The 12,970-nt window shown below is 34.7% G+C and overlaps 1 protein-coding gene across 7 annotated transcripts in view; it reads left to right on the top strand.

Annotated features, from left to right (window-relative positions):
* Window positions 1-12,578, top strand: part of WASF1 (WASP family member 1) — a 73,234-nt gene extending 60,656 nt beyond the window's left edge. For 6 of the 7 annotated variants that reach the window (XM_008007354.3, XM_008007355.3, XM_008007349.3 and 3 more), the window contains 6 exons: window positions 3,738-3,891; window positions 5,209-5,326; window positions 6,830-7,002; window positions 8,852-9,031; window positions 10,178-10,806; window positions 11,720-12,578. In XM_008007354.3, coding sequence (XP_008005545.1) covers window positions 3,738-3,891; window positions 5,209-5,326; window positions 6,830-7,002; window positions 8,852-9,031; window positions 10,178-10,806; window positions 11,720-11,877 — 1,412 coding nt within the window. In that variant the 3' untranslated portion in view covers window positions 11,878-12,578. The remainder of the gene's footprint in view (window positions 1-3,737; window positions 3,892-5,208; window positions 5,327-6,829; window positions 7,003-8,851; window positions 9,032-10,177; window positions 10,807-11,719) is intronic. The other variant, XM_008007357.3, reaches the window with a different exon arrangement.
* The last annotated feature ends 392 nt before the right edge of the window (window positions 12,579-12,970 follow it).

Below are 12,970 nucleotides of genomic sequence, written 5' to 3'. Positions count from 1 at the left end.
TAGAAACTTCAGTGGTAAAATCATGTTTTATGCCTTGATAGAATACGTTCAATACCGATGTTTCCTAAATGCCTCTTTTTGTTTGTTTTACAAAAAGAAATGTAATACTAAGAACATAATTTGCACTTACCTACCACAGAGAATTGTTTAATTGAATTTCTTACACTCTCTTCAAAATATTTTTGTAGCATTAAATAATATATATGCAAATTATATAATAGATATAATTTTTAGTGTAAATGCAAATTATATAATAGATCTGAACTTTAACAATAAAAATACTAAAGGATGTCACTGGAAAGAACAAAAATATAATGTAATGACGGATGTCTTAGTGATGGAACCAGCTATTTTTGAAGTAATCTAATGTGTAAATAAGGAGAGGTAAATACTTGGCATACTAGATTTCTACCACTTGTAAAATGTAAACTCAGAGCTCTGGATACAAGAAAAAAAGGAAATAATACTTAAAAATAGCTTTATTAAGATATATTTCACAACCTACCTATACCTTGCAGTTCACCCATTTAAAGTTGAAGTGTACAGTTCAGTGTTTTTTAGTATATTCAAGTTATGCAACCATCACCACAATCAATTTTAGAGTATTTGTATCACTCCAGAAAGAAGCCCTGTACTCATTAGCAGTCACTCTGTTTCCCCTTCAGCTCAACCCCTAGCAATCACTGATCTTTCTGTCTGTATGGATTTGCCTGTATGGATTTGTCTGTATGGATCTGTCTGTATGGATATTTCATATGAATGAATAGTACAATATGTGGTCTTTTGTGACTGACTTCTTTCGTTTAGCATAATGTTTTCAAGGTTAATTCATATAATGTGTATTTATATTTTCCCTGCTGGCTAATGATGTTGAACATCTTTTCATGTGCTTGTAGGCCATTTGTATATCTTCTTTGGAGAAATGTCTATGTAATTCCTTTGCCCATTTATAATTTGGATTATTTGTGTTTTTATTTTTGACTTGTTGGAATTCTGTGTATATTTTGGATCTAAATCCTTCATCAAATAATGATTTGCAAATATTTTCTCCCATTCTTTAGGTTGTCTTTCTTGGTGGTGTCCTTTGAAACATGTGCATGTATCAATACATTAATTACACCTCATGGAATTCTTGAAATAAAATCATTGTTAGTGATGAAAAAATACTTTATGGTCATGCTTTCAGATATATAATTTATAGCCAAAATTTGTTTTTTAGATAGCTCAACTATTTCTAACTTAAATATAAATTTATGCCATCAAATAATAGAGAAATACACGGGCAGTTCTCATATGTAACAGAAATAGAAGTCAACATTTAGTTTCAAAAATATTGTTACATTTTAACAAATGTCTTAGAACCACTGTTAAACTTGAAAGTGAAAATACAGATAACAGTAAATAAGATGTTTGTGTTAAAAAACAAATTTTAATATTTCAACAACTATACTGTCAGAATTATACATAGTTTCCTTTAAAATTTTGTGGAGCAGTGGGGGAAGAATTCAGAATCTAAAAGCTGAACTACTTCATTTGAAATTGTTTTGGAGAGGTTGTATTGAAGGAGTTTTCAGTTATTTAACCTTGGTTTTTTAATTCAGTGGGAGTTCAAAAAAAATAACATCATGTGTACAGTACTAAATTTCATAGTGTGGTATCAGTTTTTTTTAACCATTTTGTAGTAACTGAAAACTATCAACTTCGAAAATATTTTTAAATGAATTTTAAACAAAGACTTGTACAATTATATAAGTCAATTATGAATTATGTTTCTAAACATTATACTGATTTATTGCTTTATAATTCTATTTTATTAATATCAGATGTTATTGTTGGCAAGTGGAAGGGACTTCACCACAATGGTCAGTTAATAATAAGACAAGCGATAAATGGGAGGAGTTGAAGGTAGAAAAGTACAACATGCTTATTACTTTACATGTTTCTTATATCCTTTACCAAGGAAGTTTGGGGAGATTAAACACTAGGTTTCATCTTAGTTACATACTTATTGATTAATAAGTGGGGTAGGAGAGTGGCAAGAATTGATCCACTTTGACTGCAGAAAACACAAGCCACTTCTGGCAGGAGCCTGAAAACAGTGTGTGGTATTGTGGCAAAAAAATTAGCCTTAAAGGTAAACAGATCTGACTTCTGTGTTCTGGCTCTTCTGTTTATTAACTGTTTAACCTCAGGTCAGTTATATACTATTTCCTAGCCTTGGCTTTCTTGTAATATTTCAAAATGGAATAATTCATATCTTACTGAATTATAAAGATTAAATGAAATGAAAGTTAGTGAAACCATCTAGCACATATAGTATGTACTCATTAAATACTGTATCTCCAGTGCCACTTTTTAGTGACGGTGGGGAAAAACTTTTTGCTTCTCTGAATTTTAGTATTTATAAGTGTGTTACAGGTCATGCAGCAGTGGAGTTGCTAGAAATGCAGTTATGGTGCCGCTGTTGCAGAGCCAGCCTATTGCACCACCTGTGCCATTGGTCCCATGTTCATGTTGAGTGAATTTACTTGAGAAGATGATAGGAAAATTATTTTAGGGAGAAGGATAACTTAAGAATTGTTGGCCGGACATGGTGGCTCACACTGGTAATCCTAGCACTTTGGGAGGCTGAGGTGGGCAGATCACGAGGTCAGGAGTTCAAGACCAGCCTGGCCAACATAGTGAAACCTCATCTCTACTAAAAATTTAAAAAAAAAAAAATTAGCCAGCCGTGGTGGCAGTTGCCTGTAGTCCCAGCTACTTGGGAAGCTGAGGCAGGAGGGAGGAGGAGGTTGCAGTGAGCCGAGATCGCACCACTGCACTCCAGCCTGGGTGACACAGTGAGACTCTGTCTCAAAAAAAAGAATTGTTAGGATTGTTATACTGACCTTGCTATGAGGGTATTTGTCTGTATACTTAAGGCCATATTAAATATCTAGGAAACTACTTTATTTTTTAATATCAGGAAATCACTCTAAGAGTTAAGAATGCAGCATTTTTGTATATTTGTTATTTTAACATGCTGCACAGTTCAAAATAAATGAAGTTATTTTTAAATCATCACATATGTGATGGGGCTGTGCTAGTTACTGGGAATACTAATGTATAAGATAGTCTGAGTCTTCAAGAGCTTATAGTTAGGTAGAAATCCTTATAGTACAGATAAAATATAAGTTAAAAAGAATAATATAGATCACCCAATACTTAAAAATATTTCCTTTACAGTAAAGTTTGTTTTAACTTGATAGTACACACAAAAGATTTATAGCATACGTAGTGTAGAGGTTAACAGCGTGTTTAACCCACAGTGCCACTAATAAGTAAGTAATTCCTTTCAGAGTTACTGATGTAAGCTAAAAAGAAGGAATAAAGGGAGATGGAAAAGAAGATTAATAGGAGAAGAGAACCTAAGTTGGTGGGGACCCATGATGGCAGGTAGAAGAAAGAAAAAGGTATATTTGGTTGAAATGTAGATATGTTTCAGATGTCTTTAGGGCCTTCTGAGCCCTAGAAATCAAAGGTTAATTAAAACCTATCTGATTGGGAAATTAGGCACAGAATGATAAGGGTAAATATAATGATAGAACATTTATAATGTGATTTCTGATTCATAAGCCACTAAGGTCACAACCTCTTGAACCGTGCTGACTTTTAGACAAATACAGTATATGAATTTGCCCTTATGTTAAATCATCTTAGTAAAATAAAATAAAATGAATTCTTGATTTTTGTTTCAGTGTCTTTGCAAGATATAACAATGAGGAAAGCTTTCCGAAGTTCTACAATTCAAGACCAGCAGCTTTTTGATCGCAAGACTTTGCCTATTCCATTACAGGAGACGTACGATGTTTGTGAACAGCCTCCACCTCTCAATATACTCACTCCTTATAGGTAGGTAGGTTAATAAATGGTAGCCCTATTATTTATCTCAGACTTCAGATTGAAATGCTAAATCCCCAAACATTCATTATTTCATTGGGCTTCTAGCCAACACAGAGAGCCCTCTCTGTCCACCACTTTTGGAAAAACCTTTGTTTTATTCACTGGATGAATTCCTAAGATTCTGGCATACAAAAGACAAGACCTATTCAAAAGAATTGTTTTGACAAGTTAAGCCACTGGTAAACTTATTAATATAAAGAGATAAGGAGTCATTATTGTCCTTTTAATTTAATTTTTAACCAAATGGAAAAAGCTCAAAATTCTGTCCTTCTAACAAAATAAACATTATAATTTTTGCTTGTTTTGTCTACTCTTTTTTTTTTTTTCTTTTTTTGAGGCAGAGTCTCGCTCTGTCACTCAGGCTCACTGCAAGCTCCGCCTCCCGGGTTCATGCCATTCTCCTGCGTCAGCCTACCGAGTAGCTGGGACTACAGGTGCCCATCACCAAGCCTGGCTAATTTTTTGTATTTTTAATAGAGATGGGGTTTCACTGTGTTAGCCAGGATGGTCTCCATCTGACCTCGTGATCCGCCCGCCTCGGCGTCCCAAAGTGCTGGGATTACAGGTGTGAGCCACTGCGCCCGGCCTGTTTCGTCTACTCTTGATTTGTGTGCATTAACTTCTTATATAATGAATAGGTAGTACCTTAAAATGCTTTTTACCACTTTGAATAAAATCTGGAATTATTTAACCTTTTTTTGAAGTTCTTTCATGTGGTTTGTTAAATGGGTAATTTAAGATGTATGACACATCCTGAATAAAATAGTATTTAGAGAGTTATTTGAAATTGTAAGTCAGTGTGCAGATCATTAGATATAAATGTGACTATTAGAATGACTATTACGTGATGTATTTTGGATTTAGTAAGATAAATCATAGTATTGGCAGAAACTTCAAAATTTCTCTATTCTAGATGATGTTATTGTCTTTTAAGGCTTTTATCTTTGGCAGAGCTATTTGTAATTATTGGAATTGCCCAAAGGACTTTTGAGAAAATTTGGGATTCAGCAGAAATTAGGAATGAAAATTGCCTAGCTGTACTTTGAAGTATTAGTACTAACTCAGAAAAGCATCTGGTTTTCCTCTTTTCTTTGTTTCCTCAGATTTGTGAGAAATTTTCTATTGGTGCAATATTCAATTTTATTTTGTCAATATTTTAACACGAGCTGTATTTTATTGATATAAGAGGATAAACATTTTAGTGAAATTATTCCTGTTCTGATTGCCTAAGTCTTACTAATGTGTGTTTTAATTGATACATTTCAGAGATGATGGTAAAGAAGGTCTGAAGTTTTATACCAATCCTTCATATTTCTTTGATCTATGGAAAGAAAAAATGTTGCAAGATACAGAGGATAAGAGGAAAGAAAAGAGGAAGCAGAAGGTATTACAAGAGATTAAAAAATTGAGGTTAATTTTTGTATATTTGTGTTTTGTTGCATATATTGAACTTCATTAATCTTATATTTTGACAGTTTTATTTTATTGGGTCCATATAGTTAAATACTGAAGTCTTTATAACTCCACAGGAAGAACACAGTCTGACGGGGAGCAGATGAGCAATTAGGTTATTAGAGTATGGCATAAGTGCCATAGCAGAGGTATGCATAAAGGGTTTAGATAACACAAAATAGCATCTGCTTTAGCTAGCAGCCAGGGTAAACACTTCCAACAAAGCTTATAATGAATCTGGAAGAACAGATAGGAGTTAGTTAGGTGGACCAAGGAAGAGAGGAACATTTTGGTAAAAAGGAACAATGGAATCTTGTACAGATATTGGTAACGTAGATTAAGCTAATATTTTCTTGCTACAGAGCACATCCTAAACGTTTCTCTCCTAAATGTGTTGGAGAGGTTATTATATTCACATGAAATTTCTGTTATTTCTGTTGTCATTTTCCACTTTCTAATAAAATTCACTTCTATCTGCTTTATATTTCATGTTAATGATAACTGAAAACACAGAAGGTTGAAGCAAAGTTAGATTTAGGCTGAATTATGAAGGAGGCAAGTTCTGTCTTTATCATCTCTCTGGTTCTCCTGTAACTATCTCTGCTTTCCCTAATCCCTGTATAATGCTGTTGTATTGTCTTCTTTGCTAGATGGTAACCCAGTATTCTAGCTAACATTTGCAAACTAGTGACTGGCAAGCCAGATTATGCCTGTAGGGAGTGTTTCATTTGCCAAACACACAGGTTTTTAAATTTTGGAACTAGAGTGCCTGAGATGGACATATCTGTCTAGCTCACGACATGCCCCATCTTACACCCGACTGACTTCATGTATGTTATCCGCTTGGCCGCTTTGGACATTTGAATTTGTTACACTTACTCTAGCCCTTTCTATACTTTCTTCCCCAGTTTTGAATCACTTTTTGTTTTATTGTTTAAAGACAATGTTTTCTGTTGAGTGATATAGTTATTATGGATTAATTAGATAATTGAATTTTTTTCTAAAGTGTTGGCTAACTAATAGTTACTTCCCAGATAACATAACCTTAGTACATTTTCACATTTTGATTAGAGGTAGGCAATGCCATTAATGGTAGAAATTTCAAACTAATGCCTGTGGAGCAAGGGTTCATGAATCTTTTTTCATGTGCAAGACTTTCTGACCTCAAATTGTATTCTTTAGGCGTACTATTTTGTGTCTGGCGCCATCAGTTCGAATTAGGGGTTAAACAAAACATGGCAGGAAACTGGGACTATAGCACACTGGCTAAGATTTAACTCGGAATGTACAAGTGAACCATTTCTGTGTTACTTTTACTATATTACGATGACGTTGTCTTTTTTAGTGTTGATGTTAGAATTTTATTTTGATATAACCTCTTTTTTAAAAAATTAGCACTTAAGCATTTGACTTTGTTTCAATACATCTGTTATAGCAGAAAAATCTAGATCGTCCTCATGAACCAGAAAAAGTGCCAAGAGCACCTCATGACAGGCGGCGAGAATGGCAGAAGCTGGCCCAAGGTCCAGAGCTGGCTGAAGATGATGCTAATCTCTTACATAAGCATATTGAAGTTGCTAATGGTCCAGCCTCTCATTTTGAAACAAGGTTTCTTTACTTTTGTTTTTGTTTTTTTTTAAAAATGATAAAACATTGGCTTTATTTGTAATATCTGTACTTCTAAGTCTTGAGTCCTAAACTGTTGAACAGGCAGACCCTGTTATAAATATAGAGATTACTTCAAAATCCCGACCACTGTGGGCCTACTAAAGTCAGGCCTTGAGCAGGTCATTTTCATACCTGGACTTTAGTTTTGTCATCTGTAGAAAGAGGTGGTTGGAGTGGCTGATCTTTAGGGTTGTTTTAGCTTTAGTGTGAAATCTCAATAGTCTCTCAATATTTCGGGCACAGTCTGCTAGAATTTTGTAATAGAAGTGTAGGGTCTGGGATTTTTTTGAAATACTATTGATTTATTGCATATAAAGTAGGAGTGAAGAACGGGTTCTGTTTTGTTCCTTTTGCTTTCCCCTGACTTCCTTTCTTTGCCACATCACCCACCTCAGATACATTAGGACTTTCAAACAAAAGTATTCATCCCTTTTGTAGAAAAGAATAGGTCTTTTTCCTTTCTCAGTGGCCAGGGGCCCTAACTGAATAACATACTACCAGCAAACACATTAAACTGGCATCTCTCTATGAAGACATTTACTTGGGTATAGTCATGTTTGTTTTGAGACAGAATCTCGTTCTGTCACCCAGGCTGGAGTGCAGTAGTGTGATCTCGGCTCACTGCAACCTCTAACTCCTGGGTTCAAGCGATTCTCCTACCTCAGCCTCCCAAGTAGCTGGAATTACAGGCACACGCTACCACGCCCAGCTAATTTTTGTATTTTTAGTAGAGATGGGGTCTCACCATGTTGGCCAGGCTGGTCTTGAACTCATGACCTCAAGTGATCTGCCTGTTTTGGCCTCCCAAAGTGCTGGGATTGCATGCGTGAGCCACTGTGCCCAGCCTAGTCATATGATTTTTTAATGGAGAAGAACTTAAGGTTTTCTTTTAAGTAATATACATATAAATTATTGGGCCATAAGTGTGCAACATCTTGACCTATTTTAGGAGAAATATACATCTGAGAGATACTATTTATCTGTATTACTGAAAGAATTGACATTAAAAAATTATAGACACATTTATTTCTACTACAGTTGAGTAATTAAGGTACTTATCTGGCTCACTAAATACAGTAATTTCTGACTTGCTGTGTGCACATCTGTTAAATCCACCTTTGTCCCCAGAATGTACTAGTAAATATTTATAAATCTTAACATGTTCGAGGTATCTGAAATTTTGCTTACATCTAAGTCACATGTTGCTATGTTACTCAGCCGTTTTCTGAGTACCCTTGCACATTTAAAACAGCAGAAGGACAGAAACAATATAGCCAGCCACCTCTGTGCTGTTAGTATCTGGGAGGCCTTTCTCTCTGGTGCAAGACTTTTAGAAGTCATTTGAGAGCACACTGAGATATACTAATAGTAGAAAACTCATTTTCCTATTCTACCTTTCTGTCATTGGCATCTTCTTGTAAAGAAAAAAACTGAAATAGAGGCAGATAGCTTTCCACACAATTTGCTAAAAGTTAATTATTTTCTTGTTTATTAGATTACATATGTAATGCTTTTCATCCTGTGAGTTGAATTAGTATTCTGTTATAAAATAATAAAATAACTGATGGTCATCATAGCAGATCTCTAAATCAACAAGTAAGGGTTACATTGTGAGCAGCATTCTTTGTTTTAAAAGCAGGATTAATGTAATACTTTTCTGAAAGTTTCTTAAAAATAGTTAAAATGTTGACATTGAAAGGATAAACTTTAAATATTTAATATCTCATGTAGAACACTTTTCCTCCCAATAATTCAAGAAAAATTCACTGATACTGTATATTTCTTTTAGACCTCAGACATACGTGGATCATATGGATGGATCGTACTCACTTTCTGCCTTGCCATTTAGTCAGATGAGTGAGCTTCTGACTAGAGCTGAGGAAAGGGTATTAGTCAGACCACATGAACCACCTCCGCCTCCACCAATGCATGGAGCAGGAGATGCGAAACCGATACCCACCTGTATCAGGTATGTTGGAACAAGCATATGATGTTTTATCTTAGGAGTCAGTAACTTTTTCTTTCAAGGACGAGATAGTATTTTTGGCTTTCAGGGCTTACAGTTTTTGTCACAAGTACTCAATTCTGCCATTGTTGCATGAAAGCCACGATAGACTATACATAAACAAATATGTCTGCATTTAAATAAACTCTGTTTAAAACAAACAGGGAGCAGGTCTGATTTGGTCTATGGGGCATTATTTGTAATCTTCTGGTTAGAGCGGACACACTCTTCTAGGAAAATTTAGCTAATAAGAATTTAAAGACAAAGCCTGTTTCATTTTATTATAGTGTTGTTATTAAGCATATCATGTGCAGTGTATTAAGAAAAATTAAGGATTTTTTGGAATGTGGGTAACAGTCTAAGAAATGGGAACCAAAGATATGATTATTAATACTAATTTGGTATTAAGGAAAATACTTAAAGAATTTCAGAGAGGATTGGCAGTTGCTCATAATAATCTTTCAGTAAAGCTATTTTGAAGTTTAATCTTGTCAGTTATTATCCAAATGATAAATTTCTAATAGAGAAATATTAGGGAAATTTTCTAATAGAGATATAGAGATCAGCTTTACAATTTTCAGTTAAAAATCCAATTTTCTATCACTGACTCATTTGATGTTCCATCCTCAGGAAAAGAGAGAGCTGTGAATTTCTTTCTGTGGTTTGTAATTAGCTGTCATTGATGTAACTGAAATAGCATATGATGAGACTTAATAGTTTCAGTATAAATACAACATTATATTGGCCACAAGTATTGCTACAAAATTGCATTATGATCAATGTTGAGTCATTACAGATACTCCTGTCAGTATAGAATTAAGTATTTATCAAAGTGAGCATAAAATGTCTGAGTAGATGCAAAAGTGGCATGAAAGAATGAGACTATTTAGACTATTACAAACCAAAGCACCACTCATTAACTTTTTTTGTTGATGTGCTTGTAGTTCTTTTTTTTCCTAAATACTGTTGAAGATGTTAAATTTCTATAGGAGCATGTTAATGAATCTATTTTGATATAATTACTGATAGTCATTTATAGTTTGTGTGGTTAGATTTTCTCTTTAGGCTTTTCTCTTTTAATAACTTGCTAGAATCTCTTTGTCATTTCAGTTCTGCTACAGGTTTGATAGAAAATCGCCCTCAGTCACCGGCTACAGGCAGAACACCTGTGTTTGTGAGCCCCACTCCCCCACCTCCTCCACCACCTCTTCCATCTGCCTTGTCAACTTCCTCATTAAGAGCTTCAATGACTTCAACTCCTCCCCCTCCAGTGCCTCCCCCACCTCCACCTCCAACCACTGCTTTGCAAGCTCCAGCAGTACCACCACCTCCAGCTCCTCTTCAGATTGCCCCTGGAGTTCTTCACCCAGCTCCTCCTCCAATTGCACCTCCTCTAGTACAGCCCTCTCCACCAGTAGCTAGAGCTGCCCCAGTATGTGAAACTGTACCAGTTCATCCACTCCCACAAGGCGAAGTTCAGGGGCTGCCTCCACCCCCACCACCGCCTCCTCTGCCTCCACCTGGCATTCGACCATCATCACCTGTCACAGTTACAGCTCTTGCTCATCCTCCCTCTGGGCTACATCCAACTCCATCTACTGCCCCAGGTCCCCATGTTCCATTAATGCCTCCATCTCCTCCATCACAAGTTATACCTGCTTCTGAGCCAAAGCGCCATCCATCAACCCTACCTGTAATCAGTGATGCCAGGAGTGTGCTACTGGAAGCAATACGAAAAGGTAATTTTCTCAGCTCCATGAAAAGCATTGCTATAGTAGCATTGGAAACTTTCTAAATATTTAAGACAAAAATGTGTTCCTTATTTATAAAATTTTAGGTGATCATGTTGTGTACAAATGGCCTTTAGAAAGTAAAGCTATATCCAACTTATATTTAAATTCATTTTCCAGAAAATAGATCACATTTGATCATTTTATTTTCATGCTTTGTAGGTATCCTTAAAATGTTTATTGAGTGAATGAGAAATTTAATATATCAGACTTGTGTTATAGAACATTTAATTAAAACCCTTTATATTATGCTTAATGTGTATATTAACACCTTTAAAAATAGTATTTTCTTCAATGTTAAGGCTGTTCTTTTCGGGTATCCATGACACTTACTCTACCAGCTGCCTTTAAAGGAGTGAGGTTCCTCCCTTAGTAACAAAGGAAAGACTTCTCATATTCATTCATTTATTGTCATTATTTCCTAAGCAATGACTGTAGGCCAGGCACTGAGCATATAGAATGAATAATAGTGCCTTTCCCTCAAGTACAATGGATAATGAAGCCACAGAAAATATATTCAACAATGTTTAATTTATTTGACCATTGGGATGATAGAAGAAATGTACCACCTCATTAATTTTTTAGGGGGTGGTAAGCAGGGAGGTATAGTAGAGCATGATGGATAAATAAACTCTAGATACCTACTGGGATACCTGGTAAGTTTTACCAACTAATAACACAGATAACATAAAGATTTAATGCCTCTCTCAGTATGATTTCTTCACATTCTTTTCTGATCTTTTTATTTTTCGTATTAGTATTTCTCATGTGTATTTGATTTTATTCCAGAAATGTTAATAATATCAAGTATTTAGTATTTAGTATTTTGATTTAAATGAATGGTTTGGATTCACTATATCAGGTATTCAACTACGCAAAGTAGAAGAGCAGCGTGAACAGGAAGCTAAACATGAACGCATTGAAAATGATGTTGCCACCATCCTGTCTCGCCGTATTGCTGTTGAATATAGTGATTCGGAAGATGATTCAGAATTTGATGAAGTAGATTGGTTGGAGTAAGAAAAATGCATTGATAAATATTACAAAACTGAATGCAAATGTCCTTTGTGGTGCTTGTTCCTTGAAAATGTTGGTCATTCTAGTGTTTTGCTTTCTTTTCCTTATAATAAATGACCCTTTTCCTCCATAACTTTTGATTTCTAAGGAAAATATTAGCATACATTTCAAACTAAATGTTTTACAGTGGCTTATCTTTTTCTTCCCCCTGAAAAGACTAATTTGGTCAAATAAACCACTAAGTATTAAGCATGGACAGCTGTTGTTAGAGTAGCAGATTCAGTTTTTTGATATATCATAATTGTGTACTTTGTGAATTTTAATTTAAAGAAAGTAACTGAATTGAAATCTTGAGGGCAGCTGTATCTATTAATGAGCCTTATTCCATTTCCTGATGTTTTAAAAGAAGAAACACTGCCTTGATTATATGAATACACTCAGAAAGTACATTTAGCTTGTAGTGTTGAATTCTCTTAAAGGAATGCTTGAATTTTTTCATTATTGTTTTATTGTTTTTATATACTTGCCTTATTTGAATGTTTAGCAGTATCCCCTTCCCACTTATATATTGTGTGATATGATTTTGCTTGCCTATAGGAGTTAAAAACTTTTCCATGTGAAATACTCTGACTTAAACATACATGTAACTTACATAACTGTTAAGAATAACAGTCTGATTTAATAAATGGTTCATTTTAAAAGTTCATCAGTGTTGCTGTTTGAATAAAATGATTTATCATAATTTATCAAATACTGTATGGTAGGCTTTAAATAGTGAATGAAAATTTTTTTTTTTTTTTTTACTGTGAATTGAATTTAATGTTGAATACTTTCAGGCATTCACTTAATAAAACAACTGTTAAATATTGTTACACAGTCATACACTTGAAAGGTGCAATGTCTTTTAGGTAATTCTAATTTTTTACTTTAAAAACATTATTTATTTTTATTTATTTATTTATTTTTGAGATGGAGTCTTGCTCTGTCTCCCAAGTTGAAGTGCAGTGGCATGATCTCGGCTCACTGCAACCTCTGCCTCCTGGGTTCAAGCGATTCTCCTGCCTCAGCCTCCTGAGTAGCTGGAATTACAGGCGTG

The sequence above is a fragment of the Chlorocebus sabaeus genome, chromosome 13, assembly GCF_047675955.1.
Source record: "Chlorocebus sabaeus isolate Y175 chromosome 13, mChlSab1.0.hap1, whole genome shotgun sequence".
Taxonomy (NCBI): Eukaryota; Metazoa; Chordata; class Mammalia; order Primates; family Cercopithecidae; genus Chlorocebus; species Chlorocebus sabaeus.
Note: the sequence above shows the minus strand (reverse complement) of the source record. Positions and strands in the feature narration are given on the sequence as shown.